The sequence below is a fragment of the Larus michahellis genome, chromosome 2 (assembly GCF_964199755.1).
Source record: "Larus michahellis chromosome 2, bLarMic1.1, whole genome shotgun sequence".
Taxonomy (NCBI): domain Eukaryota; kingdom Metazoa; phylum Chordata; class Aves; order Charadriiformes; family Laridae; genus Larus; species Larus michahellis.
In genome coordinates, this window is record NC_133897.1 from 43,951,649 (window position 1) to 43,978,927 (window position 27,279).

General features: G+C 35.8%; 1 protein-coding gene across 1 annotated transcript in view; it reads right to left on the reverse strand.

Annotated features, from left to right (window-relative positions):
* The window catches only part of NEK10 (NIMA related kinase 10), a 93,918-nt gene that overhangs the window by 37,817 nt on the left and 28,822 nt on the right, over positions 1–27,279 (reverse strand). The window contains exons 22-25 of the mRNA XM_074575073.1: positions 26,997–27,099; positions 19,189–19,264; positions 1,209–1,338; positions 532–602 (exon numbers count right to left, since the gene is read on the reverse strand). Coding sequence (XP_074431174.1) covers positions 532–602; positions 1,209–1,338; positions 19,189–19,264; positions 26,997–27,099 — 380 coding nt within the window. The remainder of the gene's footprint in view (positions 1–531; positions 603–1,208; positions 1,339–19,188; positions 19,265–26,996; positions 27,100–27,279) is intronic.

Consider the following 27,279-nt stretch of genomic DNA (forward strand, 5'->3'; position numbering starts at 1 on the left):
CGTGATCTCTGCTTTGTTATCTCTGCTATCCTCCTAACAGGATTAGAAGGTAGTGGGAAACATATTTCTGTCAGTCAAATAAACACTCAAAACTATGAATGCGATCATACAGTGATCTATAAATAACTTATTAGAACAGGGTTATTTCTGTGACCATAAACTGCACTTGACAATGACTCAAGATGCTGTATTTTCATGGGGGAAAAAAATTGATGTGTAGGGAATTAACCAGCACTGGTATTGTTAAACTTCAGTACTGAGTATAAGGTGTACTCTGGCTGGATAAATGTGCTGACTATACTGGCATCGGTTTTCTAGTTGCATGTATGCATATATGCAACTACATTGCATATATTATTAGCAGGGGAAGGAGATACCTCCGTTTTTCTTTAAATCAGAAGATATTTCATATTCAGAGAGAAATACTGGCAGTTGCTAAAGTCATCAAACTGTCACATCACCACTGCTGGAAACATACAAAACAAAACATCTCTTCAGCAGGATGTTGAAATAAAACTAGATGATAATTACCTCTTAATGGTAAACGACACCTTTTCAGAGTAGAGTCCTTCTGGCACAGGTTCATACAAAGCCCCTACTATCTGCAAAATAAATAACCTACAGTTAATTGAAGAAAAGTATTCCATTATTTATTTGAAGATCCCATATGATAAGTATTGTTCCTTGAAAAAACCTGATCAATATTACATCATCAGCTCTAACTTGCAAAACAACTTAGAACACATCTTCTTGCAGAATGTCACTTCCAATCAGACATCCATACTAATGTACATAATCACTGTAGATCAAAGGGCTACAATATCTGAATAAGGGAAACATTTGAAAAAAAAAAAAACAAAAAAACTATGATTTCTTTTTATTTATGATCACATCCCAGGGTGTAAATACTCAAGGCTATAGAAAATCCATTATAGCACATCAAGAAATTTTATATATCTAAAGCTTGTTAGCACCAATGCAGTGATAAAAACATGGTTGTCTGAGAGGTAATAATATACTAACATTTACAAGCAATTTTTGCAATTAGAATGGCAAGATAGCAATTCATACAATGATAAACACTTGTGCTCATTCACACATCAGACAAGAGAGCAGTTTATGCTACTATAGCCTTAAACATAAATTCTTATGGATCTAGTGAACACATGCAGAAATAATTGGTAGGTTGATCTGGCAAACCTGAATACCTTAGTTGCCAAGGAGAGCATATTGGTGCTGTAAAACGGTGGGTTCAGAGTTGCCATCTGATAAAGGATGCATCCTGCAGCCCAGACATCAGCCTTCTCTCCATACGGCTCACTCTTTACAACTTCAGGGCTAAGTAAAAAGCAATGTAACCCACAAGTGTTACAACCCACAAATTAATTCACCTAGAAGTAGGCTTTAAAAATGATCAAACAAGCAAACAAAAAAACCCCCAAAAAACCCCACACCCAATATTTAGTTAGTCACTACAACATATTGTCGGAGCAAATACAATTATAGAATCATAGAATTGCCTAGGTTGGAAGGGACCTTTCAGATCACCTAGTCCAACCATCAACCTAACACTGACAAAACCCATCACTAAACCATATCTCTAAGCACTGTGTCTACCCATCTTTTAAATACCCCCAGGGACGGTGACTCAACCGCTTCCCTGGGCGGCCTGTTCCAATGCTTCACAACCATTTCAGTGTAAAAATTTTTCCTAATATCCAGTATAAACCTCCCCTGGCGCAACTTCAGGCCATTTCCTCTTGTCCTGTCACCTGTTACTTGGGAGAAAAGACCAACCTCCACCTCTCTACAACTTCCTTTCAGGTAGTTGTTATGTTCAAAAGGTTGCATTTATTTCCTTTAGCAGCCAAATTATTTAAGAGGAAATACAATTAATAGCTCTTCCACTTCTACTTCTTTTCACAGCACTGGTTGTTTATATTTTTTTCACTTGTCATTTCCACTCATTTCATGCTATATCATCTTTGGACTTCATGGATACAAATGAACTACAGCATCCAGAACTCGTTTACACTGATGGCATTTCAATAAAATGGACTAGAAAACAAATAAATGTAATACATCCTCTTTTAATTCAGATATCAGAAAGATTTTAATAAGATTACTGTATTTAGAATGCTAATGGATACGACTTTGCTATTAATGTGAGCAAACAAACTTTGCTCATTATATCATTTTCATCCTCTTAAAACTACTGTAATGTATTCCCTGTGAGGATGCGACATGGACACTCAATAGCCAGCCAAATGACCATTAAAAAAAAAAAAAACAGAAAAAAAAATCATTGCAAAAATCCGTTTAAAACAAATGGAAGAAGGCAGTAATTTCAGTTTTGACTCAGTACAAAGCAGACTTCACTTCCTTGTCTTAATTTCCTCAATGCTTTTAATAAACCTTGAAAATAATATTTACATTACTAGGGATATTCAAGTCCTAGCAGTAAGTAAAGGTCATTATCACATAATGTGGTTTTTTCCACTTAGCATCTTCTCTCTGTAATTATTCAGAGATATAAAAAATACTTGACTCCTTTCATCCCTAAAATCAACTTCAAAACCTACTTGTTTTCCTTTTCCTTTCAGCTTAGAATTTGGAACCACTATATCAACTTCATGATTATACTATTGATATCTTCAGTAAAATGCCTTATTTTGGAGCCGAGAGGTACTGTGTAAATTCAATTAATGATGCAGTCTGAATAAAGTATATTGCTAGAAGGTGTGCTGCTGATATGGACAAAGGGAAGAAACCAGATTTTTAAAATAGATGGGATGAGGTCCCTTAGATAAACTGTTATGCTAAAGATAAATTAAGTGATCTTAACAGAACAGAAAGTCAGAACAGAGGTCACAGTGTGGGGAAGTGAGGGAGACTGACAGGTCACACAGTTTTGATAAAATTGATCAAGCAAGATACAGATTCCTGGGTGAAACCTAATTCCTTGAATTTTGCAGCTGCTATTACATACCCATAGAGGGGAATACAGGATGTGAAGATGGTGCTAGAACATAATACCATTTCTGTAATCAGACTGTCTTTATTCCTCACTGTGACAGTAATTCATTAGAGGACTTTGTGGAAATTTCATTATGTATTAAATATGTGTATTAGAGCAAACATCAGTATTGCAACTTATATATATGGTGTGCCCAATAAGGCAAAGCCCCTGTCTTAGTAAAGTTCTAAGCATGTTCCTATTCAGAAAAATGAATCCGACTGGAATGTTACAAGCTTTCAGTCCAGTGATAATTTTCATGCATAAAGAGACATAAAGTTATAAATTATTATTTTCAAATGACTAAATAATATTAAGATCCCAAACTGAGATTATTCAAGCCAAATCTATGTAACTATTGAAAAAGTCGCACAGCAGTCACAGAAAGAATAAGCTGAATATAGTTGAGAGAGAAACCAAAGCAACCATGACCTGGCTGCAGAATCTTATTTTCATGAACAGCAGGGATGAACCTAGCTTGATGTCCACAGCAAACAGCAGTCCATTGGGCTGGTGACTAGGAAAAATGTATGTTTGTTACTACTATGATTTGGAAATCACAGAAAGAATCCAGTGCTGACAGGGGTTTAGTTTTAGCGTGGTTTCATACAAATGCACAATAGCTGAAAATTAATGAAGTCATTTGGTCTGCTTATTCATGCTGAAAGACTTCTTGTTCCAAATGCATATCTAATCCTTTTTTTTTTTTAAATCCAAACTAGGACTTGCAGCAGAGCACTGATTGATTTTTTTGTTCCAGAACAAATGTCTTTAGTCAGAAGTCTCTGATATTTAGAGCATTAGAATGACCAATACCTTGAATAAATACTGTCTCATGCTTAAGTACTTTAAATTATGTCAATTAAGTAATATTTATCTAAGGTGACCATTAAAGTTTTACAGAGAATATAAAATCCTATACTTATATGATGCTATGCTTTCATGGCTAATTAACTCTGCAATTTAGATTTTTAAATAGAATTTTCAAATATTATTCATTTACTTTTAAGAGATGTAGTGAAATCCCTCACCATGATATACAGGCTTGCCTCACCGTCTGCTAGTTAGAAATGTGGGTGGGGTACGGTACTTGTTGACTAGCAAAACAGTTCTGCAGTTGAGTTGCATCTTTTGAATCCACCCTGTTGAGGGATGCCAGGCAGAGAAAGTACCCAGTTCTGTTCCTGTACACTGCCACCCACAAACAGGAGGGTGGTGGGAGTACATATGGTTTGTCTAATTCAGTTGACAACTGTGTATAAACTGTCACTGTCTGGTCAAGACCAGAAAGAATGAGTAGAACCAGACTCTGAATTTTATTCCATAAAAACCCTACAAAATCAACCTTAGCCACAAACACTGAAAATTAATTTAAGGGCATAGCACTGGTGTGACCTTTTTTTTAGTTTATTTGTAAGGGCAGGATTCTTTCTTTAATTCTTAGATTAAGAGATCTTGATTGGCTGAAACAAGACAGCAGCGTTAATTCATTTTTTAGCAAACGGATGTCCACATCATAAAATGCATTCAGTGTCAAAATAAAATACATAAAGCTAGAAACTCTAAGAGCTGATAAAGAATTTCATTTCCATTGCTCCAAGGGCTGATCATACTGATGAGAAGCAGCAGTACTGATGCTATATTCTATGATATTAAAAGAGGCAGCAGATACTTATATAATTAGTCATTTAGTTCTTGCAGCTAACATATTCAAGATAATCACTAGAGTTTTCCTCTAGGTTTACAAATCACTGCTCATTTCCAAATTACGTATTCAAGCTGAAAAAGCTTACTTCAGCAGCATTGTTAATTATAGGAGAGTCCTCCACTGAACAAATGTCCATAGCATAAGCAAGACTAAATTCTTCTAAATGAAAGACACAGAAATACATCCACAGAATAATTCTCCAAGTTCTCAACATTCTTGAACAGACAGTTTTATAACCATTTAACAGAAAGTTCACTCTTGCTCAACATATCAGCATTGCTTTTGTATTTATTGTCTTCTATGCCAACAGCCTTAAAATGAGCCTTGAATTCCATTAAGTCATTGCTTAATCCAAAGAGTTATCTTTTTTTTTCTTCTGCACCACTTTTGTAAAACTAAGCAGCTATTTTAAATACAGAGGATAGCTTTCCATACTGCCCCGCATTTTTAATTGGGATTTTAAAAAAAAGGAAAATCAAATCTTGTCATTATTTGTGTTACTTGTAAACCAATACCATTTCACCAAATCATCTCTACGTGGCCTTAGAGGCATTTTTGCAGTCAAGCTTTGAGGTATAATTTTTCTCACTGATGTTATTTTGTCATGGTTTTTATTTAAGAATACTTTTAACAGAGATTTACAAACGGACTGTCCCAATCTGAATCTGCTACATTAGTACTATCACATATTTATAACAGAAGATGACTATTCTCACTGGATTAGCTCATGTTCACATTAGTTATGAGTGGATAGAAGTTCCAAAATGAAGGAAGAAGTCCTGAATTTGGAGGGTGAAGAAAGGGGGAGCTGAGGGAATGGTGTTTTCAAAACAACATTAATTTTCTAGAGCTTCTAAAGCTTCTAAGAAATGTTGTCAACACTATCAGGCTGACTTTACATGGAACATAATCAGTGAAGGTTTCCCAGGCTGCACAGAACTTCAATAAGCCACTCATGACTTGTCTTGGTACAGTGTTCATTGGTTAAACCCAGTGCTTCTGACAGGTGTAAGAACAAGCTGGTGTATCTCATCCTACAGTACGAGGAATATTTTCAAATGAGACATAATTTCAACTAGACAGTTATGGTTAAGTAAAATAAGAGTTATTCTTCAAGACTAACTGCCAAAAGAGGTGATGGCTATAATGAAAGAGTAAATAAATAAGAAGCATACACCACTGTAGAAGATTTTAACAATGACAGAGTTATTGCTTTTAGTCTTTATCATTCCTCCAATTAATTATTTAAAGTTTGATGGAGATTCCTGCAGTTGGTGGTGGTTATACAAGCACTCATGCCTAGAAACCATATCTAGTTCAGGAAGCAACCCAAGCTGAAAAAAGTTGGAGGCTTATCCCATTCTTCCTTCCTTATGGATATTGACTTACTGCCACTGTTGGAGACAGGACAGTAGCAGAGACAGTAGACAAGAAGTTTGCCATATACTGATAAACCTTTTTTTTTTTTTTTGGTCCCAAATAATGAAAGAGTCTCTGCAGCTTCTATTAGCTTCAGATATCCAGATATCTTTGTTAAGATACCTATAAAATAATACTTGCTTGCAATGGATAGCCTTTGTAGTTGCTGTGAGAAATCATCAAAGGGATTTACACAATCTTTGCACCTATAACTGACACAATTCACTATAAAAATGAGACTGCCATTCTCTGGCCCAGGCTAACCAGGGATTTCTCCAGCAGTATCTTCAAAACCTTCAGAGGTAAAGACTACACAGACTCTCTGGGCAGCCTGTTCTACATTTGACTGTTATGATGGTAAAAAAAAAAAATTGCCTTATATCAAGTTAGAATCTCTCATGGTGTCTGTTTTCTCAGAAAAGGGCCAAGACCACCAATTTCAGTCCAAAGATTGAGAAAATCAAGGCTATGTTTGTGTTTGGGAACCATTTCTATATTTTTATGAACCAGGTGGCACGTTTTCATTTTACTAAACTACTGCAGGATAATTTGTGAGTGTTTGGAGACCAGTGTGAAAAACCACAGATCTACTTTATAATCAATTCTCTGAATCACAGAAAGAGGGGAAAAAAAAATAAGGAGAAAAAAGAAAAAAAAAAAAAGCTGGTCACCATCAGCATCATCCCAAAAGAGAAAAAAGAAAAATAGTTGCTGCTTGTCACAATTTTTTCTGTGAATAGTTTGCTGTAAGCTACACATACACATTCAGTATTATAGCTTCATAATTACCACTAAAAGCACTGGAAGAAGAAATAGGAGCCACAAAACTGACAGTTTGAATAAAGAGCTTCTGCAAACATTGCTGAAAGCTATTTGCATTTCTCACCTACAAGAAGAATTCAACACAAGCCTTTTGGGGATATTCTGTCTATCCCTTGAGTGATGAAGCTGGAACAGGATTTTCAATCACTAGTTAAAAATTTTGCATTCACAGTTTTATCTTTTGAAATGTATAGCCAACCAATTCTATAACAATTTATTACATTGTCTTATAACTTGTATACATTTTTATTAAAAATTATGTTAAATATTTTTGTAAAATATTATAAATATATATAATTTCTTCTTCACAAAAGGCACCTTTTCAGGCATCTTAACCTCTGGTGACGCCTACAGAAAAATTCATCATTTCCACCATTTTTTTAAATGTTTGGGGGTAGGGAAGAAATTTACTACCTTCGGTTTGCAATTTTACAATGTAATAAATTGTCTTGCCACCAGGTGGGGAATGTAATTTTAAAAAGGGTGAAGTCAGCTAAGAGAGGTAACTTTCATATGTAGAATTGCTCTCTCATCAGTGTAATCTCAACAGTTTCATTTTCCTCAACAGTTTCATTTTCTAGTCCAAGTATTGCCTGTGTCTGCCCAGAAAGTTCCTCTATATTCATATAATTTAGTCTATAGAGAGGCAAAATCAATCTCAGCTCAGTGACAGGCCACTAATAACTGCAGGATAGACAGACTGTATGATAATAACTCCCTTATGTTTTTTACTAAAATCTTCCCCAAAAAATGCCTGATTTGATGTGGAAGGACACTTTTCATTGCAAATAGTAGTAAAGTTGTGTAGTCTCTCTAAATCCAAAAGCTTAATGAGCACTAAGAAATGTGTAAAAACAAGATTCCAGTAAGAAACCAGCAGCTCCACTGCTGTTGATCAACAATTTAGAGAAATCACTAACTTACTGCTTTCTTTCAGCACATATTCAGTGTCTCTCTGTCTAAAATACTCCACCTTTTAGGTTTTTCATTTTACAGTTTTGAAAATAAAGCTACAGACATCCAGTTAACGTTCAACAACTGATTTGTATGTCTTTGAATTTACAAACCTTTAAGCTTTTATGTGTGCTAACATTATGCATTATTGCTTAGAGATGCCAAATATATTAACTTTGAAAAATTTATGCCCTCTAGTAGTGTAATAAGATAGTGTTCTAGAACACATGAAAAAAATGCCAGAAATTCACTTCTAATTCACCCACATCGCATATTAATACAAATTAAATGACATTTTTTTAAAAGCTTACTCTATTTTTCTATACTCCTATTGCTTTGTTAAACAAAACCAACCTAACAAAAATTTTCTTCATACTTAAATCATTAAATATCTAAGACAGAAGCACGTTCAGAGCACAAGGTCTTCTTCCTAATCCCTAAATGCAAAGAGTCACTCCTACCTGCTTTTTTCCCCAGCAAAACTTAGAGCACCTATGAAACTGTGAAGGTGGCCAAAACAGCCTCTTAGTTTAATTTTAGTTCATAATGCTCAATTGAAACTTTTTTTTCCCTTTGCCCAGTAACAAAAATTTAGTCAATCAAAATATAACTAAACCAAGAAAATGTATAAAAAGCCTCAGCATATCTCTTCTCAGCTCCTCTTTCTGAGCATAAAGCCTACATAAAAAGCGGCTGAAAAGAACAGAATTTTATTGCAAGGACTTCTGTGTTCACACTCAGAAGACCAGCAAGATACATTAAATGACTAAGTGTTCTCCCATCTTTGAACTCTGTACTTTTTCTGCAAGAGTGTACATCTCTGGCAGTTAGAAAAGATTCATGTATTTATCTGTCAGACCTTTTTTTTGGTGACAGCTTTATATTTTCACTGCTTTTACACATATGAAACTTTAGCGCTATTTAAAACAAGAGCTTTCTGAATCTCATGGACCAATAGCAAAAAAGCACCTCATTGCATAAGTGTCTTTTTTAAAAGTATCTTTAAAACTGAAGAATACATTTCACCGATGTTCACCAAGTATGTTGCCCAAGACACATCCATATCTAAATGTTCTCGTGTTTGAATATATGGAAAACAACGTGCTCCGAGAATTCCCGGATACGGCAATTGCGTACTTGCTCAGACACCACTGGGCAATTTCAAAGTCTTCTTTGAAAAAAAGTCACTTTTTTAAAAACGTGTTTCAAGGACATTTTAAAAAGCCTTGCAGGGTCTATTAGAAAAGGTGATGTCTACAGCAAGGTTGTTTGTTCCTTCAGTTGTCTTACTATTACTGAAGAATATCATGAAGTATCACCTTTCATACTGTAATGAAAATACAACTACCTAATTAAGATCAAAATGTGCACAGCTGTTTCAACTTTTTTATGCTTCTGAATTTTCAAGATTATTATATGCACTTCTGAGGAAATTATAAGGACAAATCAAAGTATCATTAATGTGTAGTTTAGTGTTCCAGTGCTACGTACAGACTTATAACACAAAAAGACATTGAAGTTCTAATTTACACCTATTATTCCTTCAGAGATATCATGGAACAAAGTCTAAAACAACAAGAGGAAGTATAAGCCAGAATCTGAAACTTACAACATAAAATTTCCCTTCAATGTGATTTTTGATTTATATTATTAAAGGCAAGCATCACTGCATGGTCCACACACCTGATGCTCTTATTCATACAAAAATATCTAGCAGATTGTCAAGCTGTCGGTTTTAACAGAAATACTGTAGATAAATTCTATCTGTAAGTTGTGGCAAAGTGATATCCATATACATAAAAACTGAAACACTCATATTCTAAAAGGTATTCATAACATGCATCAGACAGATACTTCTAAGAATTGATTCCTTCCAACCAGAGATGTTTTCCAGTGAATTATAACTGCAATTTCCTATAAAATACTTTGAGGAACTTCCTTAAGTCTGTAACTGTACAAACAGTTCAAGAAAATAAAAAGGTTTTTTCCTTTTATCTACGGAACAGAAATCTGAACACTTAAAAACTATAAAGGATTTTGCTTATTGAGCTATACGCCTTTCAGAATGAACTTCATTCAGTGCCTTTGTCCACATAAGCTCATCAAGAAATCGCATCAATATTTAAAATTAAAAGGGAGACTTGGAAAAATGAGTATTTGCAAGAAGGTGACCACAAGCAGTAGCAAATCCAATTCTACAACTCTAAAATAAATCTAATCTTTAATAACTTATTTCATATAAGGTGTTAATTTCACCTAACTTTAAATTCCTATAAGTTAAATTTATGCTAAGGTAGTGCTCCAGATCTCTCTGTAGCAAATGAAGAGAGACAGGCACATCAAGTGGTTGATTCATCTCATCCTAAAATAGCTATTTAAGATAGATGGGATTAAATTCACTATTGAAGTGCCTATTTTTTTCCATTACTTTCAGTAATCATCTAGCCGCTTGACCGGAATAAGATGCCTAGTTTTTTGAATGACTACATATCAGCAAGATGAATTCCAACCACACAGAGACTTGCTTCTGACAGCAACTTGTTTCTCACAGTAAGGTATGAACTAGATGACTTTGCAAATATTTGGGTTCACTGGAACCTAATATACAAGACACTTGGAACCTAATATACAAAATAATTAACTAATAACTACTTTTCCGTCTAGCAATCACATTCAGAATGGATTAAATATATCAAAAAAAAAAAAGCAGACAGCTAAAGGTCTAAAGATTTTACCTGAATAAGATGGCAACTTCATTGTCTTCTTTTACATAGAATTTAAAATTCCCAAATCTAAATAAAGTCTGTTGATCCAGATGCCTGCAAAAACCCTCACAGAAGTCAGTAGAGGAAATATGAGCAGAGAGTTGTAACATAATAATCTAGGCATAACTTTTTATATATTTTAATATTAAACAAAAAATTTATTGCTTGATGGCTCACGTACAGACATCAGCTGATAAAGGAAAGCTACATGGGAAACTGAGCAAAGACTAAAGAGAAAGAAGGAGAGGTTTGAGATATCACCTCATTCTGTTCAGCTCACTCTCTAAACACAGTAATGGGCACCCTTGAGAAATAGGCCAGAAGCAAAATAGGACAAGTGACCTAAACCGAACTGTCACATGATCCTGCGATGAGAACAACATTTAATACCCCAGTTTTCTTCTCTGAATTCTCTCTAAAATTCCTTTCAGGAATAAACTAAAGCCTCAAGAGAGACAGGAAGTAGAAAGAGAATACTGTACATGTTGATTTGTAAATAGTAATCAACAAAACCTACCAACAAATTACATTTACAGCACACTCCTGCATCTCCCAATTTAATAACTGGGCACCTTGATCTCTATAAAAATATACAGACTGCATGTCTGCAGTTGGGATCGTATAGCTAATTCACTGCTACATCCCCAGATAATGCTATATTACCTCTTTAGTCATAAAATCATTGACTCTTGCTTGTGGAGCTCAAATTGTGGAAAGCCTAGACATTGAGCAGTAACCCAGGAAAAAAGAGCTTTCTTCAGCAGAACAGATAGAAAATGCAGATATATACGTTTGTTTGAAATCATGGGGTATTTAAATTCAACCTCCTTATGACATTCCTGTAAACAATGACCAGCCATAACCAAGAAGTTTGAGGACTCTAGGTTTGGAAAATGTCACTTGCCAATGTGAGTAACATAATTAAAGGAAACTTAACTCCAAATTATTAACCCACAAAGCTATTCAAGTATGATCAAATAATTTATTTTTACCTCTCCCCTCTTTCATTCAAAACAGACTCTTCCATAATGTCTATTTTAAATAAGACCTGATAAGAGACTAGGGATGCATCTCAAGCAGAAAATATGGTCGCTTATCGTAAGAGAGGAAACGGAAGGAAAGACTACAGGCTGCTCTGCTTGCAGATGACTCAAAATGAATTTCTTTTCATTTAGAAGGCATCAGTGCCCCTTTATAGCATTTCTTAACCAGATACTTATCATATTTCTGATTCTAACTCTTTTCTTTATTTCAATTATTCTAGAAGAGTATTACAAACATTCAGCCTCCTACTTATTCGTCAGTTCTTGATGTGGCTGTTCTTTCAGTCAGATGTCTAGGATACCTCATGCTGCCTCCAGTAATTCTTACACCACAGCTGGCCTGCCATTCCTTGAAATAGACAGTGAATCTACTACTGCAGAAAACAGGAAAGGGTAAAAAGAGGAGAGCAGACACTTAAAAATCCAGTATTAACGTTTCTCTGATGAGGCCTGGCCACTTATTGCTCTGGTGCGTACTCTAATAATGTCTCCGTGTAGTTCAAGAACTCTGTTCTGTTACAGTGGCACGTGCTTTCTCATACCGTACCATTAAAGTTATTGTAACAACAAAAATTATCATTCTGTGAAAGAACTCGGCTGTGAAAAAAACCAAGATATAGTATAAAAGAGATGAAACAAACCAAGGAAAGACTATGGCACTTTGAACAAATCTCGACGGAGCTTTGAGATTTGGCTACTATGAAAAAGCAAGCAACTGAACAAAAGCTGCACCAGCAACTAAAGCCCAAGACCCAAATGAAAACAGGAAATAGCTTTAACTGACCACCAAAGACGCAGTAAAACAGCAAACACACTATTAAGGAATCAAAGACAGCAAGATGACATATAATGGCACTAGAAATTGAATCAGCACACTGTATACCGAGCAGCAACATGAAGCAGAACAGGAAATAGTAAAGATTTAGCAAGAGTAAGAATCTCCCAAGATATTAATATCGCTGACCTCTAAGATTAATTAATTAAAAACACCCAGAAAATAAACCCACCAAAGGTATTCTAAGTCCTGCAGTTCAGATGTCATAGTAACATAGTTCATCTAAATGTAGCTCATTTGACATTACTTCAGAAAAACTAAAAAAGAATAAGTCTAGCAAACAAATACCAGTAACATTGGGCTAAAAGACGTTTGCAAGCTCATAAATTAGTTTGATGAAATGACTAATCTTATTCTAATAAAAAGTGTTCATTCATTATTATTATCTCTTCCAAAGGTATAACAAAATAATTAATAAACATTAAAATAATTGTTATACAAGTTCTACAGAAAGAATTATTTCCAAGTACATTGTTGGTTAATAATCTGTTATGTTGGTAGAAGAGTACTTTTAGTTTTTTTAAAGATAGCAGTTTAAATTCATCATGAGGGTCTATAAAATTATTACATATTATACTTCTATTGTTGTATTTTTTTCAAGCATTAAAGTAACTCTTCAGAAGCTAGATCAGTACCACTCACTTGTTAGAGAACAACTATAGGAACTAACCTGTATGTTTGAACACTCCCTTTCACCAAGAAAACCTATGCTATGACTTTAAGCTACTTTTAAGCCTTTGTGAGCAAACAACTCTTCTCAGGATAGAAAAAAATATCTGTATGAAGTAGTGCATGTCAATTCCAAAGTGGCCTGCATTCTTTTAGTCCAAGATTTTTTCGCCTTCTCTCTGGTCTAGTATTAAGTTACGTCTTATGGTGGGGACTTCTATCATTTCCACTGAAAGATTTTTACAGAGATAAATACAGACATCTTCATGCCTTCTTACTTTGTTTCACATCATTTCCAGTTTTACTCCCACATATAATGCTATGTAACACTGGATGTGGTATTAAATACATTTCAAATGTGAGGTGACGGTTGTTATTTACACAAACTTGCCACTTAATAAAAATTATATAAAGTTAAATCATTTGGTTTTCTTTTTATAAGTCAATCTCTGTCAACTGCTTATAACCTTCTTTCTTGAAGTTCATCATTCTTATCTTTTTAGTCATGGTATGTCCACCACGAAACATAATGCTCTATGCAGAGTCGCACTCTGGCATACAGACAGAGACAGTATTACCTGCCCCTCCTCAGCTATACTGTCCCTGTGGATTCCACCTCCAATTGCACTGGACTTGTTGCTGACACACATTATTATAACCCTACGTCTAAACTACAACCACACTACCACAATTACATTTCATTGCTATGTTTCATTCTCAGGGTGAATACTTGTATGAATCGACTTTCAGAACATCCTCTGACAAAAAATGCTGTATTAATATACTGAAAGGATTATTTAACTTCTGTTACCTTTCTGATCAAATTAGCACACCCTCTCCAGGAGCCAGCTGTTCCGTGAATGGCAAAGCCAGCACAAGACTAGTTGTTTACTCTGCCTCAGCCCACAGTACCTTCAGTTTTCTATTCTCTTGGTTATCAAAACACACCAAACTACTGTCACATGACAGCATGTACTGCAGCCTATTTGGAAGATAACCTTTCAGCTGAGCTTGAAAACTTTTCTCACCAAGTAGATTAAATTGTGTCGCTACTCGCTACCCATCACCAAATTTTCACACACATTGAAAGAACATAAACTCTCCATTTTTTTAAATCAGTGAAATGTTTCAGAGGCGTTTCTGGAGGAGAAATGTTTCTGGAGGAAGAAAGAACTGCTGGGAAAACTGGTAATCAGTTTGATCATATAGCATCATAAAGCAGGCTAACAATTAAGTACGTATGAAAGTACAACACTCTCCCTCATCTTAAATTATCCTTCCAAACACAAAAATGCCTTAAATAAGTGAAAATTTTATCATGTCACCAGAATAAGCAATGAGAAAAAACCACCTACTGCAGATCTCTGCATGAAATCATATCACAATATCGATTTATGCAGCGCTCTCACAAGGTATGGCTAAAACCAGAAGCAGTGACCAGTACTAGAAAAGAAATTTGGGTCACTATCACAGTATGCAGACTGACTGCATAGTCCATAAACAGAAACTAAGATCAAGGAATATCTTCTTTTCCACAGCAGAGAAGATGAGGGACACAAGTAAAATAGTACCTCTAATTACCACTGAGAGTTTTCTCAAAACACCACAAAGAGAAAACACCTCAACTTTAGCACAAAAAGCCAAATCTTACACAACATGGTTCTGTGTATCAGTTTTCCAACATTTTAGGACAATTATGTTTCAGAAAGATCAAGTTAGTTCACCAACTAACACGGAACATTCTCACCTACTTCTTAATGATACCTGAGGGATCTGCTCTTCTTCACAGTTTCCTAACAGCTTTTCAAGATCAGTCAAGTTCTCAAGGAATTATGATGAGATTCTCTATTCCATCACAATCTCAAAATTTACTTCATTACCCAGACTTTTTCTAAAATTTCTGTATACATACACAATTCCAAAAGCAGTTATCATAGCCAAGACTTAGTTACCTTCTACTTATATCTCTTGATCTGTTGTCAATACATCCCCTTCATAAGTTACAATTCTTTTTGTGAAACGAATAAATGGCAGGTATACATGAAAGGAAACATCATTCTCTATAACTATGTACAATTTGCTACGTCTCTTCTGAGAAGGCCTTTGAGACAGCAGGATAATAAAGACTCTGTCACCACTAACTTGGAGCAGATTGTTTCTGGTGACTTATGAGATGGAAAAAGACTGCAGAATTCATTACCAATTCCCTAAAGCAGTCTTTTCCTCAATTTTTAATGTATTAAGTGTAAACACATCCATTTAATATATTTGGTATTCTAAACATACACATTGCTGGATTTTTTAATTCAAGGACATAACCAATTTAAAGGAATTTAATTAGTATGATAGTAGAATAAAACTTAGTATGAAGTAGAATTAAAAACCATCACAATTACAAAGCATAATTATATAAGCCCCTCTCTAAACATAAAACAGTATCTGCTGTTATTTTATGATGCCACAGTTTTAAAAATAATTGCATTAGCAAATTGATTCAGTCAACCCCAAATACAAACATGTTTGGTACGTATAGTGATATGTTTTAATCTGAACTACTCTGCATAATGCTGCATAGCCAAATTTAAACACTAAGCATTAGACACTACTTTTGACATTTATTATTTTGGTTTTGTACTATATTGTCTGCTCCATGAAGGGTAGGTTGCATCTCAAACTCCCCAGGATTATTATCCTGTCAATTCAGAATAATGCAATTTTTGCCACTCTAAAATGGCAATGCTGTCTCACAGTTCTTTCTCTTCCCTCCTTTCCTTTTCTTTTTTTTATGCAGGAACTAATATTTCTGCTCTTGGTGGGTATGCATTCCCAATATTTTGATTATTTTATAGCCCTTCACATCTACTTAAATCATTCAAAAAAAAACCCAACCAAAAAAAAAAATCTAGTCCAAGCACTGATTAAGTCTATGGGCTCTGACTGCTGTTGCATGACTTGTGTTAAAATACTCAGTCAGTTCACCTCATTCCTTGTGAACAGGTTTCCATATCAAAAAGCCCACTGTCACACATAGTACTAACCAAGTACCCTGAAGGTGGCATCCAGTACATTCAGCCATTTGCCAAGCCTTTTTAACATTTTTAAATTATTATGACATTGGAAAGACTTCCATGCTTTAGCCTGTCGTTTTAAGTACTACTCAGAAACATGTTTTAAATACAAAGACATCACTACTGTGTCCTTGTTCTTTTTTCTGACTGCAGACAGGCAAGGATCACTGCTTCCATGATTTTTCCTGTGGAATAGAACTGACAGTAATGTCCCAAAAGACCACTTACTGAGAGACTGCAACATATAAGTGACATTTTATCCTCATGCCTGCGTCCAAATAACTGGTCAAAGAGGTAGAAAAAGAACTGTGAAAGTCCTAGCTCCAACGTGAACTTCCATGTACGAAGACAGGGTATAAGAATAATAATAAATGTGGTATAAGCAAACATTTAAAACAAACAAAAAAAAAGAAAAAAAAAGAAAGAGTATTTAAATCTACAGAACACTACTCTCAAATAAAAATTTCCTACAAAATGGGAAAAGACCCAAAGACATCAGTGACAGAATTTAACAGGAAAAAAAAGAAACTAATGTAGATAGTTTAAGAAAATTACAACTCAATGACCCTGAGGGACATGGGCATGGTTTGGAACCTCACACCTTTAAAGACCCATATCTGTTGTGTAGAAGAGCACAATAACTTCCCATCAACAGCTTCTCTGCCCAGTTATAACTGAACAAAACAAATGAATTATTTCAGAGGAGCTGAAAAAGATGGCACATAACTAGCTACACCAAACTCTTACTACACTTAACTATCCAAACTATCGCTCACAGATTGTGCATCACTCAGAGACTGTGCTTCTTCAGGATTATTTGGAGAATCAGTTAAGGCAGCCTTGCAATCACCTTACTTTTGCTCACTAAGAAGCAGCATAAGCATTAGTCTTCAAGGTATGTGACTTGAATATTTAACACACTACAAGGACTCACTCCTGAAGCCATTTTAGGATTTAGCAATTTCTAGGGATTAAGTGTCAATTATCATTCTGGCACTAGGAAATCACAAATAACAACTTCAAAAGTGGCAACATGAATTAGACTGAACTGCTGAATGCCCGAGTTCTTGACTCTCCCTCTTAATTCAGAAGAGCCACCAGTAGCTCCCCCAGTAGCTTGGAACCTTTAATTACTTATTACAAGCACACAGGCCAAGCATTCTGGCAGGTATATGGCCATGACAGCAGAAAAGATGACTGCTGGTCACCACAGCAGAAAAGAAGACTGACATCGAAAATTCCTCTTAACTTCTGAGAAAGATACTGTCAGTGCCCCAGCAAGTGTAGTGGCCTTAAAAGAAATTTAGGATGAAACCACTTCCAGTTTTATTTAGGATATAATGTTCTGTCAGGTTTTTTTCCTTATTGGCAGGCATTTTGTAAATTAAAAGTTCTGATGAAAACAGAAAACAATATCATAGACTGCATGCTGTGCAACATTCTTTGTTTGTTTATGTGTCATTCATTGTCGTTTTCTTTTTCTATTCTCTATGTCAAATAAACTTCACTTTATTTACAGGAGTTAGAATTGGTAATTTATAGTAGTGGGAAGAAAAGCGCCAGAAAGTCCCTAAAAGAAGAAAACCAACTTCTGAACTTAGAAAGCTGGACACTGAGTAGAAGCAACAGAATGACTCTGAATAGAGGGAACAGCAGCTGTATGTAAGAAGTTGTTGCAAAGAAGCTGGAAGAAGCCCGTGCCGGAATGAGGAATATTTGGATCTCCAAGGCTTCAGCTGAACATATTGTAAACATATTTCCTTAATAAGGCAGTAGTTAGGGTAGGCAAAGCTTAACCAGTAATGTTGCAAATGGAGGGACCCAGAACTGTGGCACAGATTAGCAATTCCTTAATCGGTGTCTGATGTTAGCATTTCAATCAACAGAAATTCTCATCTTAAATGGTAGGCCTAGAACACATCAATTCCTGTTAGATGCATACTGAACTTGTGCTTTCCACAATTTATATTTTTACCTAGATTCTATTTGCCCCCTTTTGTTCCTAATACAGTAACCTCAATTAACAGGCATGTTTGTTATTTATACATCATGCACCACAAAAATCAATAGTCTGTCCTGCCCACAACTACTTTTGCTTGAGAGAATCTGGCATGCATGTATACTCTAAATTATATACATTGTTTACATATTGAGGGGAAGCTTTTGGCTAGGAAATGTTTTTTATTCCTGCGTCTTAAGAAAACAAAGCACAAATCAGTAGTAATCTAGGAACTTATGTAGCTATATTGGTACCACAATATAAAGCAATGTGGTTCCTCACTTTGGCTTCCTCACAAATGGGATGCCAAAGGAAACTGCAGCTCATTCAGCAGACTGAATAAGGTATTGTCTAAAGCAAAATTTTAGAGCAGTCATTTATGTGTTTACTAAGCTTAAATTGCAAACAATGTGTGTCATGATTTTCCACCACTGAAAATTTCAAACTTCAGAAATACTTTTAATTATTAAAACCAAACGCCTACTGATCCAAAACAAACCCAATTTCAAATATTTTTCAGAAGGTAAGTTGTACACATGTACAATGTAACTGAACATGGAAGCCACAATTACATTAAAAGCCACTAAAATTAATTTATATGGTTTACATATATCTTTTTATATCTTGAAAACACATTTCTTTATCCATAAGGATATAGATAGATAGATAAGTTACTATACAACCTCAGTTACTTCATCTTTGCACTAAACTTACAGTAAACACCACGTGCAAGAATAGGCAACAGCAAAATAGGCAGGTGACCAATTGTTGCAGAGTAGCTGTAGTTGTGTAACTTGCACATTACTCCATTGTAACTTGCCTGACTGCTCCAAAAAATAACCTTGAAGACAGAAGTCATTGGACTGAATGTTGTATGCAGGAGTACTTACCATGAGTAGAGAATGGTTCCCACTACTGATGCAAGTTTGCTGTTTTCTTGCTTTTGCTTTGCAAGGCCAAAGTCAGCTACAATAAAGAAAAAAAAGATTCATACATCAATAACCATCCTCTTTGCATGACAATTGGTGCTGGTTCACAACAGCTGAAAAGTTTGGGGAGTGTGGAAGGGAGGTTTGGGATTGCTTTTTTTAATTTTTACACTTCGCAGTCCTGGGCCATACTATCTTTCTATCTCTACACTAATCAACTTATGTTTGAATCAGGCCTCCCAGCTTTAAAAAATATTATAAACATATCTCTGATGCTTTCAATTTGAACTACATGACTGGTTTCAGGTTTCTATTAATATATTCCAATACACTGTATGACAATGGTAAGTATCTAATAAGCAGTGATCTAATGCCCAAATTAATGGAAAAAAAAAATGTAATGAACGTAGTGATTATTTTGTTTTCCTTAAAATTATGACAGCTGGGAAGGGCAGACTTTCTCAGAAATTCAATTTCAAAGGAGTATGGGGGGTGTGTGCCTAGTATCTGAATAGTTCCTGTTCAAAGATTGCATTTGGTAAGAAATAATGGTGAACTTACCTTGTGACAAAAGTTGTAGATTTAAATGATCATGCAATTATGTTAATGTAAATGCCTTTTATGTCATTATCAGGTAGTCTTTCATAAAATTGTCACACAGTCTTTAGAGATGACATTTTTAATCTAAGTTCCATGCAAAAAGTTTGAGGTTTTTTTTCAATTCAGTACTCTACTGCTGCCTCAATGCAACAGTGCAGCTAAGATACACCACACTTTATTAAATATAAGCACAGAGAGCAAGAGAAAATCACAGAACCATAGAATTGTTTAGGTTGGAAAAGACCCTTAAGATCATTGAGTCCAACTGTAAGCCTAACACTGCCAAGTCCACCACTAAACCATGTCCCTCAGCACCACATCTACATGTCTTTTAAATACCTCCAGGGATGGGGACTCAACCACCTCCCTGGGAAGTCTGTTCCAATGCTTGACAACCCTTTCAGTGAAGAAATTTTTCGCAATATCCAATCAAAACCTTCCCTGTTGCAACTTGAGGCCATTTCCTCTTGCCCTATCACCTGTTACTTGGGAGAAGAGACCAACACCCACCACGCTACAACCTCCTTTCAGGTTCTCATTCAATGGTCAGTGATTGAGCACACCTTTCCTGCTGACACTGAGTTGGGCAGGAGCGTTGATCTGCTTGGGGGTAAGAAGGCTCTACAGAGGGATCTCAGCAGGCTGGATCAATGGTCCAAGCCCAACTGTATGAGTTTCAACAAGGCCAAATGCTGGGTGGTCATGCACTTGAGTCACAAGCACCCCATGCAACGCTACGGGCTTGGGGAAGTGTGGCTGGAAAGCTGCCGAGCAGAAAAGGACCTGGGAGTGGTGGTTGACAGTCATCTGAACCTGAGGCGGCAGTGTGCCCAGGTGGCCAAGGCAGCCAAGAGCATCCTGGCTTGTATTAAAGTCTGTTAATAAATTTTGGATTGTAATACTACTTCAGAACTGGGAAGATTTTGTGTGGTAAATAATATATTGTTCAGAATATTTTAAGGCTCGTGTTCTACTTGGACAGAGCCCGTAGCATTCCTATTCCAATTGTTTTTACAGTGAGATAGTTCACAAACATTTTAGTTCAGAACATCTCATCAAAAAAAGCTGCAGATCAGAAGAAACACAAGTAAGAAAAATTACTTTCTGTTGACTCTTGTTCAGTGCGAGCCTCAAGGGTCTGAAGAGGAGTAGGTCTCTCATTCAAAAAGGGTCTTTGATAAGAAAGCCAAATCTAGGTACCCATCCCAGAGATCTTTTTTTTTTTTTTTGAACAAAATGTTCACAGATGGACTAGCTCTGCAGTGCTTGGAAAATATAACCAGAAAGAATGCTAAAATAACAGGATCCCTGAGAAGCCTCCCTTTTGGCCTGAAGTTAAGACAGTCCTCAGGGAATATTAATCCCAGAAGGACCAGAGGTTTTTGCAATGTTAACACTTCCCTGGATTAATTGGGGTGAATATTTCTAAATTCCATCCTTTGGAATCCTTCACATAATATTCTATGAACAAAGAGTATTAAGACATTACATCAATCAATAAATTCAGTTCCTGGTGCTTGAAAGGTTTAGGAAAGGAAAGAGGAGAGCCAGACATCTTGGTTCTGGAAGGAGTCTATTTTAATACAGTAGTGATTATCTGGAAAAAAGAAAGCAAGGGAAAAATCAGCCAGATGGAGTAAATATATTCTCTTTCTTTTAGGCTCAGGTCCTCAGAAAGAGAGGGAAAAAACCTGTTTCACAGGCAATAACTTTTTCCAAATTCTGCTAAACCATCTTGACACCAGCAAGAAGCTCCTAAATAGGACTGGTGCTACTAGAGCTAAGGAATGTAAAGCACTGGACAATCAACTTTACATCAGAAATAAATGCTTTGTCTTAGCTTTTTCAAATCCATAATACAGAATCGAATGAAAAGGAACTGGCAAATTGCTTCTTTTAATTTATTTAGGCATCTGTCTGCTGCTTATAAATTGGTCTACGCTTTTAATACTCCAGGATTCTTTATTTGGTGTTTGATGCAAAAAGTTGCTACAATAACTAACAAACAAATTACATGATTTCTGAGAACTGTGAGAGGCCTGCCTCCCATACCATTAAATGAAGATAAGGCTAACTATAAAGGTGACCCCTATTAATTAGTATTAATTGTTTCATCTGTGAACTGAGACTTGATTAATGAGGACCCATTGTGACAATTCATATTTAGCAGTTCCCTGAAAGAGCTTCACACCATAGCAGTATGTCTTTTTGAAGCTGGAACAGAATTGTGGGAGAAAGATAACTCAATACTTGCTTAGCTTCTTATGAACTTTACCCAAGTGTCAGCTTTTAGCTCAGGGAGAGACCTACCACCACTGGGTCCCTATTGAACAGTTTCTTCTACTCTGAAAGGCTCAGGATGAGACAAAACCACTTTACTTCAGTAAATTTGCAACTGCAATCAAGAAAGTTTGTCAGCAACTTACTGAGTTACTGTGATCGGGAAGATAAAAATAGTACTTTAATTCTATTTCCATAAAAGCGTATCCTAAAATCAAGTTAATTTGCAATCTAATCAACAGTAGTACATACTTATTCTACTCTTTTCCATCAATAGAATGGGAACAGAATTAATTTCTCATCATTCCCAAATACACCTTCTAGCTATTCTATCATTCTCCTTTCTGTGTTCTAATGCCAATGCTTCGTAAACTCGGTCCACTATCTGTCAGGTTTGTGAAGCTTGTAACTTCTGCACTAAGAACATTAGCATTGATCCACACCTAGAACTGAGATTTGTAGAGAGAGATGTGATTGTGCTATTGAACCACCAATAGTGTCCAGAATGTTTGGTTTAACAGTGTGAACGTAAACAAGTTGCAAATTCCACTCAGCCTATTAGGGAAGCTCAGAAAATGAAGTACTACGAGCATTTCCTTGAAGCTTAGTATGAAGGGTAGCGATTCTGATAATGAAGACTGATTAAATGAGCCATATAATCTGCAAAAAAAGTAGCACTGATTCAAGTGACACTGAAAAGTAGTGACTAACATCCAACAGACACTAGTTATATTGACTTTATCTCATGGCCACTGCTTCTCTGGGCATAGCACAGAATCAAGAGCCAATAGGTCTTTTAAAAATTGCACTCAACAAGCAAGTAGTCTGAGTTACAAAATTAACAGGTAGCTTTCTTCCAGCATCCAGCATCTATTTGAAATTTTCAAGTCTCATTTGCTTCACCATTCTGACACTTCATGGCTGCCTGCCATGAATAGAAGTATTTCAGACGGGTGAGTTGTCTCAAAATTAGTATTCTGCTGATATGTGTAATTCTAGGTTTCAGTTCCACATAGATCCTTTCTGCTGCTATTGTATCATGTGTACTAAACATTAAACAGAGCATGCCACACAAAAGAGTGTATGAAATTCCTCACAATTCTCCTTGATATCGGATCTGAAAGGTGTCACAGTGATTCCACACAGCCCTCTCTGACCATCAAGATCTAAACCTTGCTGCAACTAAATGACACTGAGGAAAAGTGATGATGTTCAGAGTCTTCTGTTTTGTCCTACAAACAGATGCAGCTGTGGAGCTCTAAACAGAAATATGCTGTGCTAGAAACAAAACCGAGCTGCAGTAAAATATAGCTGCAATAACAGCAGATACACACTTTCAATTCAGAAAGCTTTAACTTCCAACGTTTTATGTAAAAAGGCTGGGCAGATTAGACTGACAGCCACAGATAATATTGGTTCAATGGATTTCTAAAATCTTATACAAAACAACTTTCATTCAGGCTGTGCCTAAAATTCTTTTTTGTGTGTGTCAGAAATTATAAATCAGACATTCAACCTGACCAGAGTTGTACTGTCCCAGTAACACTTTGCTACTAATTTAAAATTAGATGTTTTACAAAATTCAGGTTAGCATGATTTAGTATTTATATTTTTGTAGTATTTGTAGGTCTACCAATTATGATTAATGCTGTATCAACATAAGAGATGGCAGTTATGGCCCCCTTCCAATCAAATTTATATCAGAAATAAAACAGTACAAATGAGCAGGGGTTGGCAGTTCCAGAGACTAGATGACAACAGCATGCTTAAAGTTCTCTACAGTCAGAAACAGAGATCTTGTTATCACCACTAGCCTGGCTACGATCAGATTGTAAATGTCTGATTCCATTTGCAACAACACACAACTTACAAGAGCCTGAAAAAGATTGGGATAATTCAGATTTAATTGACATGTGTAAGAGATGTCATAGGAAAGGCAAAGGAAGTCATATAATCTTCACATTAGAGTGAAGCACACCCTGGCCTTAGGACTTTCATTTGTATCTTGCATAAGTTTAAAAATAAATAAATAAATAAAAGACTTGGACAAGGAGAGTTTCTAATCGCACTGGATATTTAAGAAAAAGAAAATACAGCATGACTCTACAGATTCAAAAATTCTTCCTAGTATTACCTCAGGAAAAACCTATAGAGATGATATTCAGACACCACGTCCAGAAAAGGCCCCTCATAGCTTAATCTTACGTTGTGCCGGGCCAGTTGCAGAGTTCTCTACCTATATGAATTCTATTTTTCAACCACCTTTCACTATAGGTCCCTGCCTACCAAGTTCTGCTGGAATTGCTCTACAAGGGGCACCTGTAGAACATTTCTCCACAAATTCAGGACAAGCAAGAATAATTCTTTTGCAGGTTTATTTTTTTCTGTGCTGACAGCAAGGTGGCAATATCTCCCACAGTATGCACTCCTTTCCTTTTCAAACAACGTAAACTCAGAAACTATATGAGAGGTCTTCATGGCATTTGGCATGTGAGTGGCTCAGTTCTCACCTACATGGTGAGAAACCCCTACCTCTGAGTCCCAGAACTTTCTTAAAGCAGTTCAATGTTGGGGCTACTGCATAGCCACACATGGTACAGAATGAAAGTCTTAGCCTATAGAAGCAGTTCGCTCCAGTGCATTGCTCACTTTCCTCTTTTTTTTCCTTTTTTGTTTTTAATCAAAATCTACCATGACAGTCTGAAACTAAGGCATCTCTCTAAAGTCAGCATATTTGAAGAATGTTTGTTACAGAAGAACAAGCTGCCTTTGATATAATGCCAGCCTGCAGATTCTCACAGCAAAAGATTAACAGAAGTTACTATTTCCAGAAGGACTGGTTGAGGAAAAGAAAAAAAGAGCAACATTGTAAGATATACAAGCTGCTTCTATGAAGCAAAATAATTTGGACCATTGGAGACCATATCTTAATTACATAGTCACACAACAGTGCTTCACAGGTAGTCCACAGGAATAACACTCTAGTTAGATCGAGACCAGTTTCGGACAGTTTTGAGATTTGAAACCCTCCAGAAAAATTGAACTCTCTCTCTTTAGGATGACTATGTAGCTTGTAAACATAGAACTACAGCTCTCTGTAGATCTTAGAGCAGACCTTCTTTATAAAAGCCGACAGGCTTTAAATTCACTGCGGAAGCAGATGTAAGATTTCTCATTACTTGAGCATACACTTCCACCTTCCTCTGACATTTTGATTAACTTTCATCTCAAACCACTTGAAATTCTTAAGTGTATGGTACACTAATCCACAAATACTGTGAGATATAATTATCAAGATCACAAATGGTCCAGTCTTTGGGGTACATACACTGTATGAGTCAGGCATAATACCACAGCATGCACCAATACAGTACATATTTATTGTCATTGGAAAGAAAGTAAATTATTTTTAATTTCATTAAGGTTGTAAAACAACAAGGCTCAGTAAAATTCGGAAGCAATAGATAAAAGGTCCTCAGCTCCCTCCAAAAATTCAATGTACACTGGTACTAATTAAAGTACTAAATAAAGTAAGTGTTTGTTTAAATATTGCAATAGTTTCAAACCAATCACTGTAGAAATGGACCAAATAAGTTTCAGTTCTTCCAATTTTCCTCCACTCCTGTAAATCTTTGACAGAAATATAAATGCTTTTCAGTGGCAATTTTGAGCCTACATTTGGAAGTACATTTACATTTCTTTATACCTAGATTGGACCAGAGATAAGGAAAAGGTGTTAAATCAAGACAAGAGTGCCCCTCAGTGGCAGTATGTTGATACAAAACACAACTATATGATACTTTACTTTAAAATAATATTATGAATCTTTATTTTCATCGCTCAGGGATAAATACGCCATTAAACCACCTTATTTCAAAACTGTATCATTACTCAGAATCAAAGTTTTTTAGCACACATAATTTAATAATGAATTAATTTAAGTGTGTACATCATCAGATAAAAATATTTACTATAAACCAAGAGTTGCTAAATATATTTGCCTATTATGGCTCAGTGTTTTGTGGTTGGGTATGCACTTATGTCTACATTTCCCTGTTATTTTTAAAGAAGAGAGACCGATTTTTGCATAAAGACTTCTCACAATAATTCTGCAGTATTCAAATTGTTTATTCTGTGTTGTGAGCAGTAAGAAAGCATGTGGTAGTTCTTTGAGAACTTTAAAAAAATACGGTATCTGGATTGCCTGTAAGGCTTGTTGTATGTACCAGGTTGCATTAATTCACTCAAAGAGTAAAACTTTGCCATACTTTGTACTGTTCACACATACACTGCTTTCAAAGTCTATCCTGAAACCTGCCTAGCCTCCCTCCTCAAAACTGTGGAGACTTTAGAAGCATAGACCGCGAATATTCACTACTACAGCCTTAGACAAATAGCACCTCCTGCAGCTGATCACTGGGAGCAACTGATGGATACTAAACAATTGCATGGTAGAACTGGAATAGAACAGATGGCTGTTATACTTTGTATGTTCAGTAGCACTTGTTATCTAACCCGGTTACCTCTATATTCTTCCTGATGCTAATTTAAATAAAAACAGGCCTTGAAGCCTGTTAACTATAGTTAACATTTTAACTATAGTTAAATATTTTTAGGGCTAAATCACGTCCTCCATCATATTTGACATACACAGCTGCAAAAAATATAGTAATGGCTGATAACACCTAGTGGCAATGATCACAAAATTTGCATTGGCAATTATTTTACACAACAGTATAATAAATGTAATAATTTTCTAGCTTCCAAATATAGTGACCAATGCCCAGGAATCTGAAACCTGAGAGTTTCAGTAAAGAAATTCTACTCACGTACCAACTGTACCACGTGCATCATGGGAAATTCTCTTCAAGTAAAGTAGTTCTACTTACTAATTGTAACTTTGTCTTTATCCCCCAGCATGACATTGTTCGGAGTGAGATCTCGATGAACAATCCTCTTCTCTTTATGCAAATAACGAAGAGCTAGACAAAGCTTAAAAACCAAACAGAAAGAGCTTTACAAAGATTCTGAACTACAACCTAAATAAAGGCACAATAAAATTAAATTCATATTTGATATTAGTGCCTGATATAATAAGCATTCCTTTGTCATTTATTAGCCTAACAAACCTAAATGGTGCCACTAATTGCATGCAGGAAAATCCTGTTAACA